We start from the raw sequence: 21,635 nt of genomic DNA, 5'->3' as shown, positions 1-21,635 counted from the left end.
ATCATTTAATAGACTTAGGCTATTGTGCCATGATGGCTGATGACTGATGGAGTATTACATTTGTCTGTGAAGCTTTTGGAGCTCCAGATGACACAAAACAGCAATGACATCATGCAATGTGCTGAATCCCTAGGAAAAACCTGTCCCAGTTGATTTCCCAGGCAACATGATCGTGTTGTTGAAGACACTGCATCTCTGTGACTTTGTACAATAATGGAGCTCAGCAACAGAAGAAACCCTTAGGAGATATATTTCTTGGTGGGAAAAAAAAACCAACCAAAAATGGATATTTTTCTTAGATTTGTTCCTGAGTCATTTTGCAGTGTAAGCATTTTTTTGTGTCAGCACTGAAGCCCAGCTAACCTGATCAGCTGCAGCAGAGTGAACCATCTCCACTCTCACTCAGGAAACACAAGGCCATGGCTGCCCAGCCAAAGCCTGTGCTACAAGCACAGTGTAAATTCACCTCTCTTGTGAAGCAGACTCTGGAACTGAACAACTGCATAGAACATCAGAAGGTCAAAATATTACACATTTGGATAAAGAGCTCCTTTTGTACCCTCACAGATTCATTTTTTCCACCAAATGCTACATTTGAGCCCTTGCCAACAGGCAGCACAATTGCCAAAGTGAAGATTATCTGACAAAAAAAGACACAGAGTTCCTAGATCTCTATTCATCATATTCTAGGAAGCTGCTCTAACTTACGTCAAAAGGGAAATAGCATGCTCAAGCTCTTTTCTCCACTTTTTCCAATTTCTTATCTAAGTGGGAAAAATAGCAGAGAATCCAGAATATTTTCAGATTGATGCATTTCTTTAATGATGTCTGCATTTCTCAGCAGCTCAAATCTGAGTCCTGTTATAATTATTTTTAAAGATACTCTTGATTCTGCAACAATTGAATAAATAACCTAAGAAACAGTACCTTGTAACTATTCATAGGTTTTCCTTCTCTTCCTTTAAATTAATTGCAATATGAAATTTAGAGCATTATATATATATTTTTAATGCCAGCAAGCCTGACATGCTGGATATTAATACTAGAAACATGGAATTCTAAGCTAGAGACAGAGCCTTAAGAGTTCAGAGAGCTATTGGAAAAATTTGAGGGATATAATATGTTCCATTTTATGCACCTGTGTGACCATTCTTTCTTATTCAAGAGAATGGAAAATAATAGCATTCTTATCTGGCAACATTTTTCAAAATATTAGACAGCTGTGTTAAAACAACTATGTTCCTACCTGGACTTCTTTTAGGCTTGGAAATATTTAATACTGGGCTCTGATTCTCAAGTGGAAAATGAAAAGTAATCAACATTTTTCCTGGATGGAGAAACCACAGTGGAAACTATGCAGTCTGCATTTGTGTACTTCCAAGTCTGATATTTGAAAAGATTTACTTTCAAATAGTTTTAAAATACTTGGAGTGCATAATAAAAGCAAATCAGAGTTATATTTACATGATTGTTTTAAAAGGCAAAACCATATTGACACCACCCTTCATTCTGAACTGCCACTTGTTTCCTGCTCCCACTAGAGAATGCCACTTGACTAGCTAAGATTTCTAGAGAATTATCAGAAAACAACACACTAAAGTGACATCATTTTTGACTAACAGCCTTTTGGGCAGACAGGTGAGCCCACAGCACTGGCAATGTCTTCCTGCATTAAGACAAGGATGTTATGTTTCAGCTACACAGAGAAAGGTTTGCGTAACAATTGTACCACCCTGCCCAGGGAGCCTGCAGCAGCAAGGGAACTCTCAGCAAGAAAGTTTGGGTAAGTTTTTCCTCCCTCATTTCTAAAATTAAAGCTCACTATTTCTGGTTTGAGAGCATTGTTGGAGAGAAGTGTGGCACTTGCAGAAACAGGTGACAGTTAGCAGCAACTCAGGCTGACTCGAGCATTGTCTTCTGGAACTTCCATAGTGTTCTTCTCTAGCTCTGTGGAAACAAAAAAGTTATCAAATCAACATACAGGAAGTTCTACCATCTGATATTAAGGCTAACAAAAGCTGCATGCAGGCCCAGTCACTCCTGTATGCTAAAACCTGAGCAGACAATGATATGAAGATGCTTGCAGGTGTTTGAAACTGGCTCTAATGCTTGAAAAACCTCCCCAGTCCTTTGGACTATAAACAAGAAAAATGCACACAAAAAGCAAAACTCCACATACTGATGAGATTTCCTGCCCCAATCTGGGCCCTGTGCCCAGGAGTGCTCTCGAGCTCCTTTATCATGGACTGTTCAAAGGCCAAGGCAGCAACTCGGGAAAAGAATTCTTTGACGTTTTCTCCTAGGAAACAAGACAGAAGTGATGAGTTTTACAAAAGCACATCAACAGATGATCAGGCGTAACAAGCACATCTGTCAACAGCTGACTACTCAATATTGGGACAGAACAGGCCTCCCCAACAATCTCTCTCTCATTCTGATCACTGCAGAAGGAATTTCTTATTTTCTTACTTTGGAATACTGTACCCTGTGCTGCACCTTTATTTTTAGCCAGCAAGAGAGAATTCATTTTGTGGTGTAATCTTTTTCCATTGCAAACGTTGAGTAGTAGTGCACACGTGTATTTATGTAACTATCTATGAATTATACATGCTCAGATACTGCAAAGCAGCTTGATTATTTCTTTCTGCATACACAACAGTGAAAGCACACATACAAATGCTCAAATAAAATCAGCCATTAATAAGCCTGAAATTTCTCATGGCAACAAAACACAAGAACAACAAAAAACCAGCACTGGGGGGGATAAGAAGTTCCTCCCACTCCAACATCAGCCCTCGTGGTTATGCTATTTTCACATCCTTTGCAGTAATTTACCTGTTTTGGCTGACACCGACCAGTACTCTGCCTGCATGGCCTTGGCAAAACGGATGGCATCCAGCTCTGTCCTGTCACACACAGCACCTGACTGGGCAAACAAACCTGTGTCTGGGCTGGTGACAGCACCAGGCACTGCCACAGACCCACACTGGGATGCTGCCAGTTTTCTCAGTGGCCTTTCTGACCTTGCCTAGGCTTGGGTAATCAGACATGGCTGCAAGAACCTTCAACTCTTTAGTACTGGCTTGAAATGGAAGGCTCCACTCAGCTCCCACAGCACTGAAATAAAACAAGAGTTAACAAGTGGCTCTTGTATCTAGCACATTCCCTGGTAAAGGACAATCAGGTCAGCAGCCCAGTTAATGGTCTTGAAATCCTTGTCAGCCCATCACTCTCAGCAGAAGAGTTGTGGGACCAACCAGTAACAGAATAAACAAGGTTTTTTTCAAAGTTTAAAAAAAAACTTTTTTCTACAGAAAGACAAACACAGGGCTGAGAATTGTATAGAGACTGCATTCACCCTGTTCTTTTGAAAATTAGGTGATATTCAATTAAGTAAGAAACCTTCCCTGTTCCTGAGTAATGAACACACCATTCCTTAAAAAACCAATTTCCCTCTAATTTTTCCAATAGCTCTCTGAACTCTAACACTCCGTTGTGAGTATCTAGCTTAGAATTCCGTATTTCTGGGATTCATATCCAGCATGTCAGGCTTGCTGGCATAACAAAAATACATATAATGCTCTAGATTTTGTACTGCAGTTATTTTAAATGGAGAGAAAGAAGAAAACCTATGAACCATTACAGAACAACAACAAAACCTTCAAGATCACTATGCTCGTTTATAAATGCTTGAAAAATGCCAAGCAAGAAATATTTCACTAACTACCCATTTTTTTCAGTCTCTTCTTTAATTGGTTTCAAGTGGCCTCTTCAATTTACCTTTTAAATTTTTCACTCAAGGTCTTTATCTCAATGACATTGTGCACAACTTGCAAGGGAAATGGCTTGAGGAACTAGGGAAATCTGATTTCCTTATCTGCACTCAATTTACTCACCACCAAATCTTTTTTTGTTCCAACCAGAAAGATGAAGCTGGAATTTGGCTCATTCTCCCTCAATGCATCTTCTAACCACTGTCTGAAATACCAAAAAAAAAAACCAAACAAAACAGTCAGAGGGAACAAGGAGTACAGGAGAATATGACAGATAAAAGGGTCACAAGAAAAGTGAGTGGCAGAACTTGTGTGAGAGTATCAAAAGCCTCTTTTTCTAGACAGAGAGAGCAGTAGCTATTCCAACTCCTTTGAATATGTCTCCCATTAAGGAAAAACCATACCCATGGCAGAGTACAAATTCAACAATCACTTCAGCACCCAGAGAGGATATTCCTCAGTGTAAGGGAGAGGGCAAAGTTTGGTGCAAGATAAGGAATAAGAAAGCAAGAAGCAACTGAAAAGGTATGAACCACATAGCAGGTTAGATACAAACGGGAATAAAGAGTGAAATAATCTATTCAGCATTATAAAACAGCTCCCTATGAAGGCTGTATGATTCTTGTCTCACAAGCTTTTATATTCTTGTTACTCTGGCAATCAAGTTTCTCTTGAGTCATCCAACACAAGTCAAGGAGGGAAGGGAGTGTGTGCATGTGTGGGAAATCAGGTTCACAGGCTTCAATTACTTTCAGCCAAGCAGAGACACTAATATATATATTATTTTACAAAGTCCTATGTAAATGAGCTAAGCACCATAGTACACATTCAAATCAGACAGAGTACAGGTTGTAAAGAAGTCTGTACCTGCATTCCAGTCACAACAGCACGTTAGAAATCCATATACCCTGAGCTGTGACAGCAGTGTGGATCATAGACCCATGCAGGGCTTTGCAGCCTGCACTAAAAGCACAATGAGTTTACTCATAACAATTAGTGGGTTGTAACCAAATCATTACAAGGATCTGAACTAGTAAGTTTAGCTGTATCCACACATACTTGGAGTTTTAATTTTCTCTCCTCTTTTTGGCAGCCTATATCCCAGCAGAAACTAGAGAAAAAAAATTGGGATAACAGTGCAGCTAAAAAATGAAAGGCCCTTGAGACATCATGCATGGCATGCATCTCATCAATTTTATCATTTCCATTAGATTCCAGCCTGTTATTCTATTTATACCAAATGAAGTAAAAAAAAAAAAAGCCTTTGGAGTGCACTTCATCTTTTGCTGCATGTCTAGCTTTGGAAAGATCAAGCTTTCACTGAAGTGCCTCTCTCTCTGCACTGACTTTAAAGGAAGTCAAGTGTAAGCAGTTCAAATTCATGCTCTGCATTTTCTTCAGAAAAATCCCTCCCTATGTAATCCAAACTAGTAACTGTCATTTTTAATTTCTTAGCTCAACAGAAAATACACTCATGATCCAGCAAGCTCTTAACACCTACATATGGAAGGCAATTAAACCTGCTGTAAAAACCTTTAAAAGATAAGCCAAAATGCAGAAACTTACTTGGTGTGATCCAAAGTTTGGATATCAGCCAGATCAAACACTGTTATTATAGCTGCAATAAAAGACAAGACCAGAAAAAAGGCAATTAAATTAGAAAGTGTATCAGAAGTCTCTCCAACCTGTCTTGTTAAGCAGAGAGAATGTTTATGTATAAGGTGTAAGAACAGATTTAACACATAGGAAGTAGAAGACTATCCATTTGCTCATTCCTTTTCTTTTTCTAGCACCCAGTAAGACCTCAGTCCTTAGTCCCCAGTGGTTTATCTATAGTCTGCAGTCTATAGTGCTATCAACCCTTTCATTTTGGGACCACAAATTAACACAGGATTGTCTCTTACCAAGGGGAAAGCCAGAAATAGCCACCTCCAACTCCAGCATTAATCTCACCCAACCTCAAATTCTTTCCCCCTAGTCACAAGTGCCACTTTCTATCAGTGCACCATCAGAACACTCAGAGCTCACAGATGTGACAACACATCAAGTCATGAACTTCTTCATCCTTCTTCCCTGCAACAATGGACAATCCATTCCACCACAGTGTGTCTGTAGGTACCTTCCTGAGGAGCATACATGGATCTAGGTTGCTGTACAAAATACAGCCTCCCAACAAAAGTAGGATCAAATTAATATTGCTCTCACCCTCTGCTCCTCGGTAGTAAGCAGATGCAATGCACTTGAACTTCTCCTGACCTGCTGTGTCCCATCTGTGCAATGGGGGGAAAAAAGAAATTTCAGGTTAATGAAACCCAGGGTAACCTGAGTAAACATGTTAATGAAGCAGCAGACTGGTACAAGGCAGAGAAGAATGTGATACCAGGGAGGTGTCACCATCTGGAACATGTTATTCATTAACTACTGAGAGAAATACACTCAAGTTCTATTAGTCAATGAAGACATGCAAACACCATTTTTACCTTTTCTTAAAAAGCACTAATAATTTTGGAGCCAATTCTGCATGGTAATGTCTTTTCTTTAAAACATTTTTTTCTTTCACCTATGTAATTTGTATGTATTTCTAGGGCAATCTAGTTTTGTAGATTTTCTGTGCTAATACTAGCCCAGTCATGTATTAGCCCATGTTAGAATCTTGCAACTTCTAGCTAAGATATCTGTCTCTACACTACAAATTAGAGACCTGCAGCTCAGTCTAGCAGGTACTAATGAGACCATTAAATAAAATCAAGAATGTCCTTCTCATTAATGAACATGATTTGCAGTGCCATCAGCTACTGCCAGCACTACAGAGGTGTGGGTTTTGTTGCAGCCTAGTACTGCCAGTCACAGATACTTGCAGATGTATCTTGTATGGAAATCTCTCAGCAAGAGGGGGCACTAGTGCTTATCATATGGAAATGTTCTACCCAGCTTCTGCAGACTTTGCAGATAATGCAACCTGACCCTACTGCTTCAGTTTGCAAAGTGCTGATGCACGAGGCTGGATTTTTAGAGGGACTCAAGTTCCAAAAAGAAAGCACCTGGCAAAACTTCCCAAACACAATGACAGTGAAATCAGTGGGAAATGGATTTTTCAATAAATACCACAAGCCATCTATTTACACCAGTGATCTCACCAGGAAAAAGAAAAGTGTTCCTAAGTAAAAAGGTTTTTTAAATTAATGTACTAAAATGTCTCATGCAAAGCATCTTAGATCTGCTCTAGGTCACACTTCAGAGGATTCCATAATGCCCTCTACAGAACAATGTGGCTGGCCACCAGGAACACAGAGGGACACCACTCCACAGACCCTAAGCAGGTGAAGGGCAGGGTTCCCACCAGTCTGACAAGCAAAGCTGAAAATCAAAGATATTAGGTTCACATTCTAATAAAACCACTCCAGCCTTTCTATGATTTAGGGATAATTAATTAGTTGCTAATTAAGAGATGTTGAAATCACTGGACACCTTATCATTAATTTCAATAACTGCAGGAATAAAACCCCCAGTAAAGCCAAGTTCAAGCTCACTGCTCACTGTGCCTACTAAACTCAGATAAGAGACTGGGGTTACACCACCACTATGACAAAAGCTTCCACTTCTCTTTCATGAATGTTGAGTAAAAGTGACAGAACTCCACTGAAATGGTGCAACACATTCAAGATGAATTTTCATTTACAAGCTTGGAATATTTTTTTAGGCATGAGAAATCCAAGAGTAAAATTTCTACTGAAACTAAGTCCAGAGACAGAATCTTTTCTTCAGATCACATTATTCTTTGTGCAATTGTATCATATTTTAAAAGTCTTTATTCCACTACAGCCTGCAGCAATTCAAGCTCTGCTGAGACTGTACTCTGTGCAATGCTTAACCATGCTCTTTCAACTCACATCTGGAGGTTATATGGCATTCCAATTATCTCAAAACGTTCAATCTCAAAATCTACTCCAATGGTTGCCTTGTAGTCTCGGTCAAAATTATCTTTACAAAATCTGCAATTGAAAAAAAAAAAGATGAAAATCTCACAAGACAAGTACAAATAACTGCAAAACTAACACTGTCTGGGGTAAATTATGAAGAAAAGAAAAAACTAACTGTGGATTTACTAGATAATGTAGAAGCAGACATAAAAGATTTTTTATATAATGTAGAAGCAGACATAAAAGATTTTCTATATAATGTAGAAGCAGACATAAAAACATAAAGACACTAAAAGAAAAGGAGATACTGTTTAACAAACTAGAAAGCACATATATCTAGGAAGCTCTCAGGATACTGGGAGACTCAATAAAACATTTTTGGGCTCTCAAGGGAGGTACAGTATCTTGCAGTTTCAGTTACAAGGGAATATATTTTGGGTCGTAAATAATGACCCAAATGAAACCTAGACTCAGACACTGAAATTGTTTTCTAATTGTTTAGCCTTTGGATTGGATTCCTTAAGAAAACGCTGTATCATATTTGACTGGATAAAATTACCTAAGAATGTAACACCTACTGATTGAAGTGCTAGAGCACAACTTTCTGTGGTAATGTACCAAAACTGTCTCATACTCTTGACTTCATTTTCTCCTCATTTAATAACAAAACCACAAAGTACTGGTTCAGGTTCAAGCAGAACCATGAAGCACTGCTCTAAAGCCAGCAATGGAAAGGTTATAACACTTATCTGAGAAACAGGAGAATCAAACCATCAGCTGAGATATACCATACCTGTTGATAAGACTGGTTTTCCCAACATGCAGGTCTCCTACGACAACCACTTTGGATATTTTCAGCCTGTTATAAATATTTGAAAATATTACATAGTGTTAGTAGTAATTTCACAGTCTCCCTCTAAAAATTCTGATTTAGATCTCTAAATTGCAAGTGAGGAGCACAGGTACCTGTGACTTCAGTTCATCTACATGCCACTGTGCTGCACAGTCTGAGTCTTTAACTGTGAGAAAGAAGGTCACCAAGAGACCAAACCCTTCTGGAACAGAAATAGTCCATTTCTTACTCTAGTTTTTTCTTAATTTCAATTCAGTGGAACAAATTTTATTCTATTAAAATTTCTTTGACTATAAGCATATGCATTTGGCATGATTTTACAGAAGTTTAAACATAAGACCATAGTGCATCTGCATCCTTTGTATTCCAATTTATCTCAAGTTTCTCATTGACTTTAATAGTACAAACAAAGTCCTAAGTGCAGAAATAAGAAATTGCTGATAATAAAATAACCCATTGCAGAATGTGCCTCTGGGAAAAAAGGCCCACAGGGTTAGAGGCAATACATTTTCTGACTACCTGCAATAATAATAATCTGAACCTGGCTTCATGCAAATAATCCTCTTTGCTCTGGGTCTTCCCCCAGGATACAGCAGATGGGCTTTAGGTGACTCAGCCTGCATTCTTAAAATTGAAACTGTATCTCTTTTAGGAGATCCAGGTGGATAAGTGAATTGAAATTCATTTGTTGACCTAAACTTAGATTGACATCTCCTGTGCAAATGGTACAAAAATGGCTTGAGAGGTTTAATGCTCTTTTCTATCAAGGAATGGCTTTTTAACAAAGGAGTTCATCTTCTATTGAATACTATTTCTGGTTACATCAACTTCCATGTGATGCTGATGCCAAGTTAATCTATTCTAAATAGCTGAAAAATTGATTGGTAAACTGCATGACCAATATCTCCAAAAAAGAAAAATAAAGCTATATGTGCCAGTCAACATTACCTGGGTGACCACAGACCCCTGTGCTCCTGATTACTGTTACTGAGAAAATACTGAATAAAATCAGCAACCTTGAGGGAAAAGCCAAGGAGTAAGGGATGGTTTAGAGGTGTTCCATCAATTTGTACTGGGGGAAAACAAGACTCCCTAGATCAGCCCATTTAACACAATGAGGGACTGTCAGGAGAGTATTAAATAAAGCCATTAGCTGCTGAATTTATCAGACTACCCCTACTAATAAAATATTTCTTTGTCCTTTAGAAAGCTAATGGAAAAGGAAAAGATGATGGTTATTCCTGACAAGCTTTACAAGTACTGTACAAAACACTCTGGCTGCCATTCCTACTCCCACTCCACCAAAAAATGACCAAATAATAATCATCTCTAGAAAGCAGTGACAGAAGTAGTTTAATTCTACTCACAAAGACAAAACAAGTTTTTTAGTTATACTCTGTTACCAGAATAAATTACATACAGAGTTGATTTAGTATAGAAATAAAAAAACCCAAAAACCTAATAATAAAAATCCCAAACAAATACAACTTGGAAACGGAAGGAAAGAACTACCTCAGTTCAATAAAGCATGTCTTACCTGGAAAATTGTCCAGACACTTGTAACAAATTTACATGAAACTAAGATAGTGACTGTGTTTCTAAAAAAGGAATAAAGTCACTGATGTCTCTCAGGGTGACATATTTCCAGTTAATTTTTTTTTTTAGCAAGACTCCCTAGTGAAATGAATATAAAGTTGCATTTAAAGATGGATATCATGACAAGTCTCATGTCAGCAACTCCAGAGCTGGAGGAATAGTGAGCTAATTGCCAGTATTCATAGGAGCTCCACTTTATGGAGGATCCTTCACATTGAAACCAGAAGCATTTATCACTAACATGTACAGCTATTTATTTTAACTGAATAGTGATGATTTCAACACAGTTGAGCTGTCTTGCCTTACTTCAGAGATGAAATCAGTAATAGTAACAGTTCTGGAGGAGAGATAATGCAGAGAAAAAAACAACTTCAAGATTATTAGTAGAATATAAAACAGCTTATTCTGATTTTTAAATGCTATATATTTACCAGAATTTTGCTCCAGTTTTAAGGAACCTTTTAAGAGAACTTCTCAGGATGTATACTTCAAAAAGACTAAAACCAGATTCCCAGATTTTTCAAGAAACTTGGAACTGCTGCCTTTATATCCCTGCAAAGCCTTTATTAACTGCTCCTTTGGAACACCTACAGAGAACACAGCAAGGCTGGATCTGTTAGATCTTTTGAACTCAGTGTTTATTTAAAGGGTGTTAAAAACCTTTTCATTTCTAAACTACTACAGCATTTTTTCAATGCTATCCCAGCAGAAGAAGAGGCACCCAATTCATGCACTGTGGAACAGGTCAGAGAACTGCCCCTTGCAGGGGCTTTGCTGCCTTGAAACATACTGGAGTAAGGAAAGCCAACGAAGAAAGGAGGCTCTAAAGAGCTTCAGGTACTTTCTTCCTTGCATACCTGGGTTATTACAAACTCACCCAGCTGTTCCAGGGCTCTGCTGACAAGCACTGCTGACCTGTGCATGGAAGTGCTCCTTCAGCTGCAGACAGGCCTCAGGTGTGTACCACTGAAAAGAGACAACAGCTGCTGGGACACACTGGCTGATGGCCCCTTGGCAAACTGGCAGGGAAAAGCAGATGAAGTGATTGTTCACAGGGTTTGTTATCCTGGCACAAGGAAAGGGCTAGGTTGGGTTAGAAGGCAGAAAGGCTTCCCCAGAGCTGTGTTTGTTCAAACTCCTCAGGACAGCACCATCCTTTGAGCTCCTTTCTGAGTGTCAGTGTCAGCATTGCCTAAGCACTCATGGCCAAATCCACTTGCTCATCATTCTGTGCCCCAGGAAGTGCCTTCAATTACCCCAACAATCTAAGACACACAAGAAAAACATGGATGGGACCATACCACCAGCAAGTCATTATTACTGTGAAGTTTTTTCAATTGTATATAAGTGTGAAGCACTGTTTTTATTACTAACCCTTTAACTGGGAATTAGTTAAATAGGAGGAAAATATATTTTACCTTGCATTTGTTTAAAATACCTGTGGTACTTTTCGTAAAATTAAAAGCACAATATGTGGCTGAGATGAAGACTGGAAAAAAGTGAACTCCCTTAAAAGGATCTTTTGAACAACTGAAAAAAACAAGTGCTAATTCCCTGCCCTTAACTGTTCTATTATACTTCAAATACAGAAGTCTTTGGGGACATCAAAGGTATTTTGTCTGTGTTTCTACAGTGCCTGCCCACTACATTTAATCTACTGTATGACTGAGGTTCTTGTACAAACAGAAAATTAAAATTGCCTCAAATTCTTTAACCAAAGACTTCTAATTAGATTTTTTTGGCAAATTTAATGTCAGCTCTGGTTCCTCTTTACCCTCAGTATTGGAGCTCTTATTCATGTAATTATTACTGTTTGCTGAAAAAACAAATATTGTAAGATAACACTTGTGTCACAAGAGTCACTTTTTGTAAAGGTTAGAAAGAAGAATGAGGTTTGTTATTAAAGAGTTCAGCATTGAATGGGACTATGAGGTCACATTAAACTTTGAAAGAATCTTAAATAACTTGCAATTTTAACAGAAGACAACAAGTGTAGACTAAATTACATTAAAATACCATATTAGCACAATGGAAAGATAGATCAGTGTGGCAGGGACTACATACTGTGACCAAAGGGATAAGAAATGCTTACCTTGGGAAACTGGGAGATGATTCTTTCTCTACTCACTGGGGGAACCCAATGCACTAGGCTGGACTTCATTCTCCAAGTTCAGTTAAACCCTACAAGTCTGAAAATACATAAAGAGAAACACAGTATTCAGGAATTACCTCAGTACAGAGACATTCAGGAATTACCTCCATAAAGACTAACCAAGTTCTTGCAGACTTGTCATCTTTTTTTTCCTTTTTTCTTTCCAGTTCAACTGGAGGTTCTTCAACTCAGTTTGCAGGAGGGGAAGCTGTTTCTCATGCAAACAGGACCACCTCAGTGTGCAAGCAGTGGCCTTCTGAAACTACAAGGCACCAACTCTAATTCCCTGGGAGGGCAGAGAATTGCTCACTTAATTCAAGCCAAGTGCTCACAGTTTAGCTCTCAAAGGACTCTGCAGTGTTTAATTTTAAAATCTTGCTCATCATTGTTTCAAATGCCTCTGCACTAAGCACATTAAATAATGTTAGGGATCCCAGATTTCATGTGGTCAGAAGAAGGGAGGAAAGATGAAGCTGCCACATTTCTTGGCACAACATCAAACTTTCATCCAAGATCAGCTCAGAAAGAATGAAATCTGTCTGACATGAAAAAAGAAGAATGTTCACATGAAAATCACAAATGCATTCAGATGTCTCACCTGAGCTACATCAATTTGGTTATGTAAGGAAACCTCGTGGGCTGCTGGGGGAGGGGACTCAAATTAGGGGACTGATTTCTTACTGGCATTCAAAAGAACATTTCTAAAGGGACCATTTCCATCACGGAGCAAAGTGTAAGGAAGGACTCACCGAGCAGCAGCTGATGCAGAGGATTCCAGCCACACAAGCAGCCCAGCCCCTGCTCCGTGGCCATAGCAACAGGTTTGCAACAATTCCCTTCCTCCCCTTCTTCCACAGCCCAGGAAGGCGGAGATACAGTAATTGAACTACACACAGAGCAGTAGTTTTAAAACAACCAACTCGTTCTAGTGGTCATACAGATAGAGTCCTTTGATTCCTTTGATCAGAAACTGCTCCTCAATAAACCCAATGGTTCCTAATCCTGAATTAGGCAACAGCTCCATTTTGTTCAGAGATCCTTGTATATATGGATACCAAGAGCAGGATTAGCCTATTAGGCAAGGAACCAATGGAGGGGGAACTGTGACAGTGCTAATATTAAGCATAGCAGCAATTATAAAGAAACTCCCAAGGGATTTTTCCAGCATTTCTACTTGATTTCATCTCAGCTTTAAAGTCAGAATGCGCATGCCACTAATGAGACATTCTGAATTACATAAACGTCTTTCTGCTCATTAATAATCTTGCTTTCTAATGTACAAAACACCAAAGACAAGGCATATTAGATAGCCATTTTGCATTACCTAAGTTTTGTTGATTAACTCATTAATTTAGAGAATATTTAGTAAGCCAGAATGCAACTTAGGATGCTAAAAGATTTTGCTATCTATTTCATTAGGATTTAAATTTTCAACTTTCAGGAGAAAACAAAGTTCTCCCATTCTAACAGTCACATTTTGATAAAGGAAGAGGCTTTGAATCAGGAGACAAGCCTCTCCCACTTCTGCAGCAAACTAAAAATATTAAAGGGCATATCAAAGCAGACCAGTAATTTTAAACAGTGAGCAAATACAGAAGAAAAAACTCTAGAGCTGTGTCTTACAAGCACACATAAAGAATAATGCTTAAGAAAAATCACTAGTCCACTACCTAGAATTAATGTGTTATTCGCCTGTTGTCATATTACTGCAAAAATTCCATACCTTTGTCTCCTCTCACCAAAGTTTCAGACCCTCTTGGTGTTTCTCAGGAGCAGCTCCTCACAGCACTGACTCTTTCTTCCTCACAAAGCAGCCACTGACCCCAGTTCCCTTCTCAAGGGGCCACCCCACTCTTTTATAGCATCTCCTTCTCATTGCTTACAGCTGTGGCCTGGTAAAGTCAGGCCTGTTCCTAATCTTTGAGAATTGGCCCAGCTGCAGCTCCTCAGGGGTAAGATTACTTTCTACACTATCTTTATTTTCTTATCTTCTCTCCCCCTACATTCTCCTCCATGAGAAATTGCTTTTAAATCACTTCAGGCACAAATATGATCTCAACTGTACCAAGACACCCACTTCCCCACAAAGAACCCAGATTTGTAGCTGATGGGTTGTTCACCAAAGAAGGTGACATTACAGAATTTATCTATTAGCATATGGAGAATTCCACTTATGCTACTTGTAACCAATAAACCTCCAGAGGTCTAGACCCTTGTTATGGTATGCTCCTGCCCTTCTGGCCAGCTTGAATGATTTTATGGCAATATTAATGTCTTAATTAATGTCAGAACTATTAGTGTAGTTCTGAAAACAAGAACTCCACGAGTTGGTAAGAGTTTCAAACTAGAACTTGCTTCCTGCATGTTCTAGTTGCAGTTCAACACCTCCTAAGCAAGGTAAACACTTGTCCAGTGTACACAGATTCACTCAGTGCTTCTCTCCTAGAGCTCTTTCACAAACTAAGCTACAAAAACCACAGTTCAACCATCTGAGTGAATGCAAAGTACAGGAGGGACCAAGACAACCACACAGATATATTTCAAAATTGAGAGGCTATTTTCACTTATACTTGATGTATTTAATCTAAATCTGACACACACATAAGCACATCCCAACCTACCATATCAACAAATAAGACACACCATCACAGGAAAATAATTAAAGAAATAAAAAGCTGCTAAACATACTGAGAATGATGCATATTGTCTCTTCTTAAAGAGCTGAAAGGGGATTCAGTCAGCAGGGAGGGCTGGGAACACAGTGTCTCCATGGCATCACAACCCTCCTTATCTCAACATTGCAAGAACAGTAGTGCCAGCAGCTTCTGTGGATAGACAAAGGATATGGGGAAGGCATATATAAAAGTAACGTCATGACTACTAACAAAATCAGTATTCCAAGTTGCAATGAAGGAAAAGACAGAACAACTCACACCAAAAGCAGAGGTAACACTGAGGGACAGGTCTCTGATTTGGTCCTGCTCTTCCTACGCTGAGAAAAGTTCATGTTCTTCCTATGGAAATCAGGTGAACTTTTACAAGTACATAGTGGAAGTCTAATCTAATTCAGGTAAATCACCTGTAAAGTAAATAATCAGCTCTAAAATGTTGCAGAAAAATGAATTCTTTCCATTTTAGAGTAGCAATTTTTCTTTTATGGATTTTGAAGATCAACAAACCAGAACCTATTCCTGTGATGCATTTTAATCCGGCTGATCAGAATTACTTTGGATTTGTAAAATCCTTTTTAAGAACTTTGATTATTACAATTGTTACTCAGACATAATGAAAAACATCTCAACGACTTCACTATCTGCACTATCCTTTTATAGCACAAGCTGTTCAGAGTTTTTTTCCTGATGCCAGATAACATCTGACAACCCAGAACACCCTTAAATTGTGCCACAACATTGCAATGTGCCACAACATTGCAATGATCCGTTCTTCCCGTGTACCTTCGTCTGAACAGTTATGTGAAACTAAGTAATAATGGAAACCCTTACTACACATTCTAGCTGTTCATAGTGACATTCTGGAGAAGATTAGGAAAGAAAATCTAGTCCAAAACTACCGGGGTCCCTTCAGCCCTTGTACCCCAAGGCACTCGCCTGCTGTATTTCTGCCCTTAACTTGACCACCATTTTGTTCGCTCGGAATTTTCCTCGATTTTGTTCAAGTAAAACTACTTTGAAAACAAGGGGAGAGGAGAGAGACTCCACACTCGAGCAGAGAACTGAGGCAGCACGGCCGCCGCTCCGGGACCTCACGGCGACATCCCCCGTCCCCTCACGGCTCCCCTCAGCGGCCGCGCCCCCACTGCCACCTACGCCATTGACGTAAGTCCCTCAGCGCGGGCACTGCCAAGCGCGGTGCTCACGCTGGTGACGCAGCCCGACCCGCGGCTCGGCGGCGTTGGTCGCTATTCACGAAGAGGCGCGTACGCAAAGAGCGGGCGCTGTGGCAACCGGGGCACGCGCGCGCTGAGGGGCGGCCGGCGCTGAGGGGCGGGAGCGGGGGCTCGGTAATGGCACACGGCGCTTTCGATTATTTAGTTATTTCGTTTGCCTTGAAGGGAGAAGTGAAGTTGTTTAGTGGCTGTTTTAACTTTTGGGTTTGTTTTTGCTGTTAGCAGTTTTCTATATTGGAGGTCGAAGTGTTCAATCTGCTGAGGCGCTTCCCGTACTGAGGGAAGGGCGGGGGGCGGAGGGGCAGCCCTCACGTATTCTATCGAACGTTACCGAAATCTGAGGGCAGGATTTAACCAGATCCCTTTAAAATGCCTTTTTTTTTTTTTCCTTTGGGAAAGAAGAAGTATTTCGCTTTCCTTTGCTTTAATTTTATTATTTTGAGTCCCCTCCGATTTTGGGCATTGGGCCTCTTCGCTTGAACCCTTTAAAAAGCATTCCCTTTATCAATTTTAATATCCTTCCTTGAAATTTTAAGCTTTCTCTCTCTCTCTCTCTTTTCTTTACAGTGTTCAGCGAGAATTAAACCAGATTAAGACAATTCAGCAGATGAACACACATTAGTGCTGATGATGCACGATTCCAGCCTCTTTCACAGCTTCCTGACAGTGTATGTTTGCTCAAAGAGCTCCTTGGGGACACAGAGCACTGTTTAAAGTCAGTAGGTGTCTTTATGGTACATTATCTGCCCAGTCACCGAGTACAGCCATCTTGGACTATTTTTAGGGATAGGGAGAATCTTTCTCAGGAAGATTTGGGATGGCACAACCTCGTATCTCAGCCTATCTCCCCCCTGACATAGACCCCACCAAAGCTGCTCTGGCCTTTGGGAGGAGGGCCCTTCCTAAGCTGAATGAGGAGCTGCAGTCTCCCGAGCTGCTGACGCAGCAGCGGGCGCTGGTGGCTCTCTGCGATCTGCTCCACGATCCTGAACAAGTCTACCAGGCAATAGCATTGGGTAAGTGGTCTGTTCTCACTAGCTCTGACACAGTGGGGCAGGCTGAGGGGCCAACCCCACTTCACTTTCTTCCATTACTTTTTCCTTACACTATCTTCGATCATGCAAGGTGCCCAGGAAAAATTTCCTGTTTGTTTTACCTTAGAAAGGTAAAGAATATTATAATACCGTATACATGACAGTTATTATAAGAATTATCATCACTTGAGGATTCATCACTGGCTCACTATAAGTTTTATCAACCTCTAAATACAAAAGTAGTGCAGAATCATTCTTTCCATAGAATCATAGAATTGCTAAGGTTGGGAAAGACCTCTGAGATAATCCAGTCCAACTGTTAACTCTGCCCTGCCATGGTCACCACTAAACCACGTCCCCAGACTTTATTCCAATTTTAGCTAATTCCTAACATAGGCTAATAAAAAAACCCCTACCTACTTAGTTCAAAGTTAGAAGCCCTTCACCATCATCACCCACTTGCCTGGAACTTAATGAGAAATTAGAAAAGAAAGGAATATAACCAAATTTATCTTACTCATCAGGACTACATCTAGCCACCACTTATTTTGAAAGCCTGGAAGAATCCTGAGTTTTGATTTTTGGGGGGGGAAAAACCCTAACCACAAGCTTATTTTTGCAATTTTTATCAGTCTGTGGTATATCTACATAGCTCATTATGTAACACACACAAAAATTCCTTGTTTGCTACTGCTTTTTTCTCCATTTACTTCCTTTACATTTTTTTCCTCTCATAAAAGAGACTAGTCATGTTCAAAATTTATTAAGTTAGTGTTTGATGAACAGTTGATTGCCAAAGCAATGTGAGATTTTTGTTAGTTTGGGGTTGTTAGGTTTTTTGGCTCTGGTGAGTGCCATATGTGCATACACAATCATTAATGGTTCACCACATTTATTTCTGTTCAAAAAAGACAAGTGAGTGTCAATCCTGCAAAAACACGCTTTTCTAAAGACATCAATAGCTCTACTGTCTTATTTTTAGAGTTATGTCACTTTATATTTGCAGGATTAGGATTTAACTTGATAAGGAGTCAGGAGCTTGTTTGTAGCGTGACATTTTTGGCAGTAGGCCTTGAAATTTGAAAGTTTCTTCCTTACTTGAGATATGACAATGAGAATTTCACTGTCAGGACAAGCTGAAGATTCTGAGGCACTTGAAATTGTGAGATAAACGCTGAATATTGCTATTTCCAAATGAATGCTGGAAGTAAGAAGTGTTAAAATGAATTCTGATGTCTCGTAGGATTCTTGGATAGCCTGAAGGCTTTGCTGGTGCACGAAGACCAAACTGTCCGGCAGAAAACAACAGAAGTTCTCTCTGTCATGGCTTTGCACAGTATTGGCAGGTGGGTGCAACTCCAAAGTTTACTGAACCCTCTGGGAAGTGATGTTTCAGTGAGAAATAAGAACAGCTCCTAAGTCTTGTCAGACAGATGCAGCATAAAGAAGAGCAGTTAAGACTAAAAATCTCAAATCCATCCAAGTTTTATTACATTGTGTTAAATCTGCCCTCCACTGTTGTTTTTAGGGAAGGGCTACTACGAAGTGGAGTCATTTCTGCCCTGGCTGGGCTCCTGGAGGATCCAGCAGATGTCTGTCGGAGGAACACCCATCAGGTTTTTGACATGCTGGCAAGATTACCTGAAGGTAGGAGGTTTTAAGCAGTTAGGTATTCAAGCAGACAACGCTGAGAGAAAATCAGGTAAATTCACCTATGCTCCAGATTTAATTGATTCCATTTCCCTTGAAACTCATGTTTAAAAACAGTATCTTGTCTATTTTTGCTCATCTTAGTTTTCCTTAGTTAACTTAGGTTTTATGCAAGTTAAGGCTACCTGCTCAAGATACAGTGCACTGCATGCTTGAATTGGTATTTCAGAATCTTCCATCAAAGTTTCACTTTTTCCCTTCTGTTCAAGGTGTGGAGCAGCTGTTCATCACAGTGCATTAGTTTCATAAGTGTTTTAATCTGAACATTAGTTTTAAACTTCTCTTTCAGTTGATAAAAATTAAAATTTTTAAAATAAAATTGTGACTGAAATTCAGTTACAATTCAGTAGAAATGTTCAGTTAAAAAGCCATGCTGTTTAAATTCATAGCAAAGTATATTGTCTGAGAAATTCAATTTCACTACTGATACTTGAAAAGAATTAAAAGATCCTTGCTAACTGTACATGAATTCTAAAAAAGCTAAAGATGTATTTTTACATGCAAGCAATCCTTTTCACAGTCTTCAATAATTCCATTCATATGAAGGATATTAAGATGTTGGGCTAAACAACTTTGTGAACATCAGTATGGAAAAGTCTGTAAAAGCAGCTCTGAGTAATTACTCTTGGAAAAGGTGGGTTTTTTGAGTCATGTATTCTATTTATTTAGATTAAAAATATAATGTATCTATAAAAATATACATGCCTGTATTTAAGAGCTGGAAGATAAATCCTGGAGCAGAATTGTGTCAGTGAAGCATGGACTCACATACAGAGGGCAATTTAAAAGGAAAACAAAAAGGTGCAAAACTTTTTGCTATGAGACAATTTGGGGAAGAATCAAGGATAACCATAGATATTTTCCAATAAGTAGTAAGAGTCACAAGACCTGACATAATTCATTTGACATATCACAGATACAGAAATTGTCTCTGCTTGGTAATTCAGCCCTTTTCAGCTAGCCAAGAAACTTTTACTCCTTGCATTCACTTCTACACCTCACATCCAGAAAACGAGGGAGGATGTTGTCCTAGGGTAACAGGGGTGCCTTGGGTGAGGAGCTCAGCAGCTCCTGCAGCCCTCCACAGCTCCATTTGTGCTGTTCCCTCGTGCTGAGGTCATTTGCAACGTGCTCTGTGCTAGACAGAAAGGAACAGAAGCTGGACATGCCCTTGGCATGAAGTGTAGCTGTTTTAACTGGGAGGTGGTCAGTGACTCCAGCTAGCTCTGGGCCAGGCCACCTGGTCTTTCTCCAAAAAGGAGTAATTTAGGAAAATGTGGTTATTTTGAGCAAATCCACTTACAGAGTATTTTTGATTCCTAAATTTAAGGATGTGTACCAGTATCTTCCAGGGACTGTGAGATAGTTAAAAACCAAAAGGTAGGAAACTGCACAAAGACTGGGAGAACACTGAGGAGTAACATTTCCAGAAGAAACAACAACTTAGTGAAAAAAAAAATAATGGGCAGAAGAAAGACAAAAATAGATACATAGATAGATGGATATAGATGGATATAGATGGATATAGATGGATATAGATGGATATAGATGGATATAGATGGATATAGATGGATATAGATGGATATAGATGGATATAGATGGATATAGATGGATATAGATGGATATGTTCAGTAGAGCATAGAAGAGGGAGAAGGGCCAGAGGAGGAGAAAATTAGGGACATTAAAGAAATTAATAGTAAAACTTCCTCTCTTTATAAAAACAATTAGTTGACATATATAATACTTGATAATGTTAGTGAAAGGGTGTTATGCAATGATAAATGACCTTGGAAATAGCAACTGCAAAAATAGGTCTAGGGAAAAATATCTTCATTATGGTGTGGTTAACACTGGAAAGGTTTAATAATTCTTACCCATTACCTATCCTGTCATTTATGGGTACTTCATCCTTTTAGGTGAAAATTGAGGTGGAATGGATGGGGAGATGGATTTTTAAGCTTGCCAGAACCTCTGTTTGGGAAGAGCCCAGGAGATAATATTTCTCCTACACTGCTGATCTTAGTGTCTCCACTCTTTCACCCTTGAAAAATCATAACTAATTGAATGTGTGGATAAGGACTCTTTAAGGATACCTTTTTCCCTTCAAAAGTTGTTTTGCTGTATGGAGTGCAAATGCTGAAAGGACAGATGGCATTCTTACTGCAGCAGATGGGATATCTCTTCTGTGAATGTCATTGTTGCCCAGGTGAAGTGAAATCCCAGCTGTATTAATGCAGCTCTTTCAGGTGGCAGTGCACTGCATCACTGATAAACCTGAGAACTGAGAAAATAGATGCAAATTTATTGCATGATTTATCCAGGTGGATGACTAAGAGTCAAGGGATTTCATTTCAGCACCTGTCTTCAGCCAACAGATTTTTTAGTTCTAACTTTGCTATGCCTCAGTTTTCTTATGCAATCAGAATTTTTTGTGAAGAAAACTCTGTATAAAACATAATTTATTTTAACATCTTGAATTCTTCAGAGGGAAAACAGAGTAACCATGAATTACTAAGAATACTAAAATAAAAAAAGCATCATAGGAATTAAATTATTAGAGAGTTAATAGCAAGAAATTGCTATTCAGAAAACATTATTATGTGACCTGATTATTTAAACATAATTATTTACTTATTTGTTCCTCCCCATGCCTCTGATTTTAAGTCAAGTAGGAGCACAGGTGGTGCTTC

General features: G+C 39.2%; 2 protein-coding genes across 4 annotated transcripts in view; one reads left to right on the top strand and one right to left on the bottom strand.

Moving 5' to 3' along the window:
- Positions 1–725: 725 nt before the first annotated feature.
- On the bottom strand, positions 726–13,165 carry RAB36 (RAB36, member RAS oncogene family). 3 transcript variants are annotated; one of them, XR_008508701.1, is made up of 11 exons: positions 13,044–13,165; positions 12,235–12,331; positions 11,020–11,108; positions 8,487–8,552; positions 7,664–7,765; positions 5,979–6,043; positions 5,340–5,391; positions 3,897–3,978; positions 2,836–2,922; positions 2,180–2,299; positions 726–1,947 (listed from the first exon to the last, which is right to left on the bottom strand). XR_008508701.1 is itself a non-coding variant. In XM_036393549.2 (11 exons), exons 2-11 carry the CDS (start codon positions 12,301–12,303, stop codon positions 1,883–1,885), a joined length of 801 nt encoding a protein of 266 aa, XP_036249442.1. In that variant the 5' UTR covers positions 12,304–12,331; positions 13,044–13,157; the 3' UTR covers positions 726–1,882. The 3 variants fall into 3 exon arrangements, 2 of the variants coding, with proteins under 2 accessions (XP_036249442.1, XP_036249444.1); XM_036393549.2 differs by having other exon boundaries at positions 2,836–2,926; positions 13,044–13,157; XM_036393551.2 differs by lacking the exon at positions 13,044–13,165 and adding an exon at positions 12,893–13,023 and having other exon boundaries at positions 2,836–2,926.
- A 3,610-nt stretch (positions 13,166–16,775) lies between these two features.
- Positions 16,776–21,635, top strand: part of RSPH14 (radial spoke head 14 homolog) — a 76,621-nt gene continuing 71,761 nt past the window's right edge. The window contains exons 1-3 of the mRNA XM_036393117.2: positions 16,776–17,217; positions 18,479–18,581; positions 18,764–18,882. Of these exons, the coding sequence (XP_036249010.1) occupies positions 17,019–17,217; positions 18,479–18,581; positions 18,764–18,882 (421 nt within the window). The 5' untranslated portion in view covers positions 16,776–17,018. The remainder of the gene's footprint in view (positions 17,218–18,478; positions 18,582–18,763; positions 18,883–21,635) is intronic.

This window comes from Molothrus ater, chromosome 18 (assembly GCF_012460135.2).
Source record: "Molothrus ater isolate BHLD 08-10-18 breed brown headed cowbird chromosome 18, BPBGC_Mater_1.1, whole genome shotgun sequence".
Lineage (NCBI taxonomy): Eukaryota > Metazoa > Chordata > Aves > Passeriformes > Icteridae > Molothrus > Molothrus ater.
The sequence above is the reverse complement of the archived record's forward strand: the minus strand, read 5'-3'. Positions and strand labels throughout refer to the sequence as shown.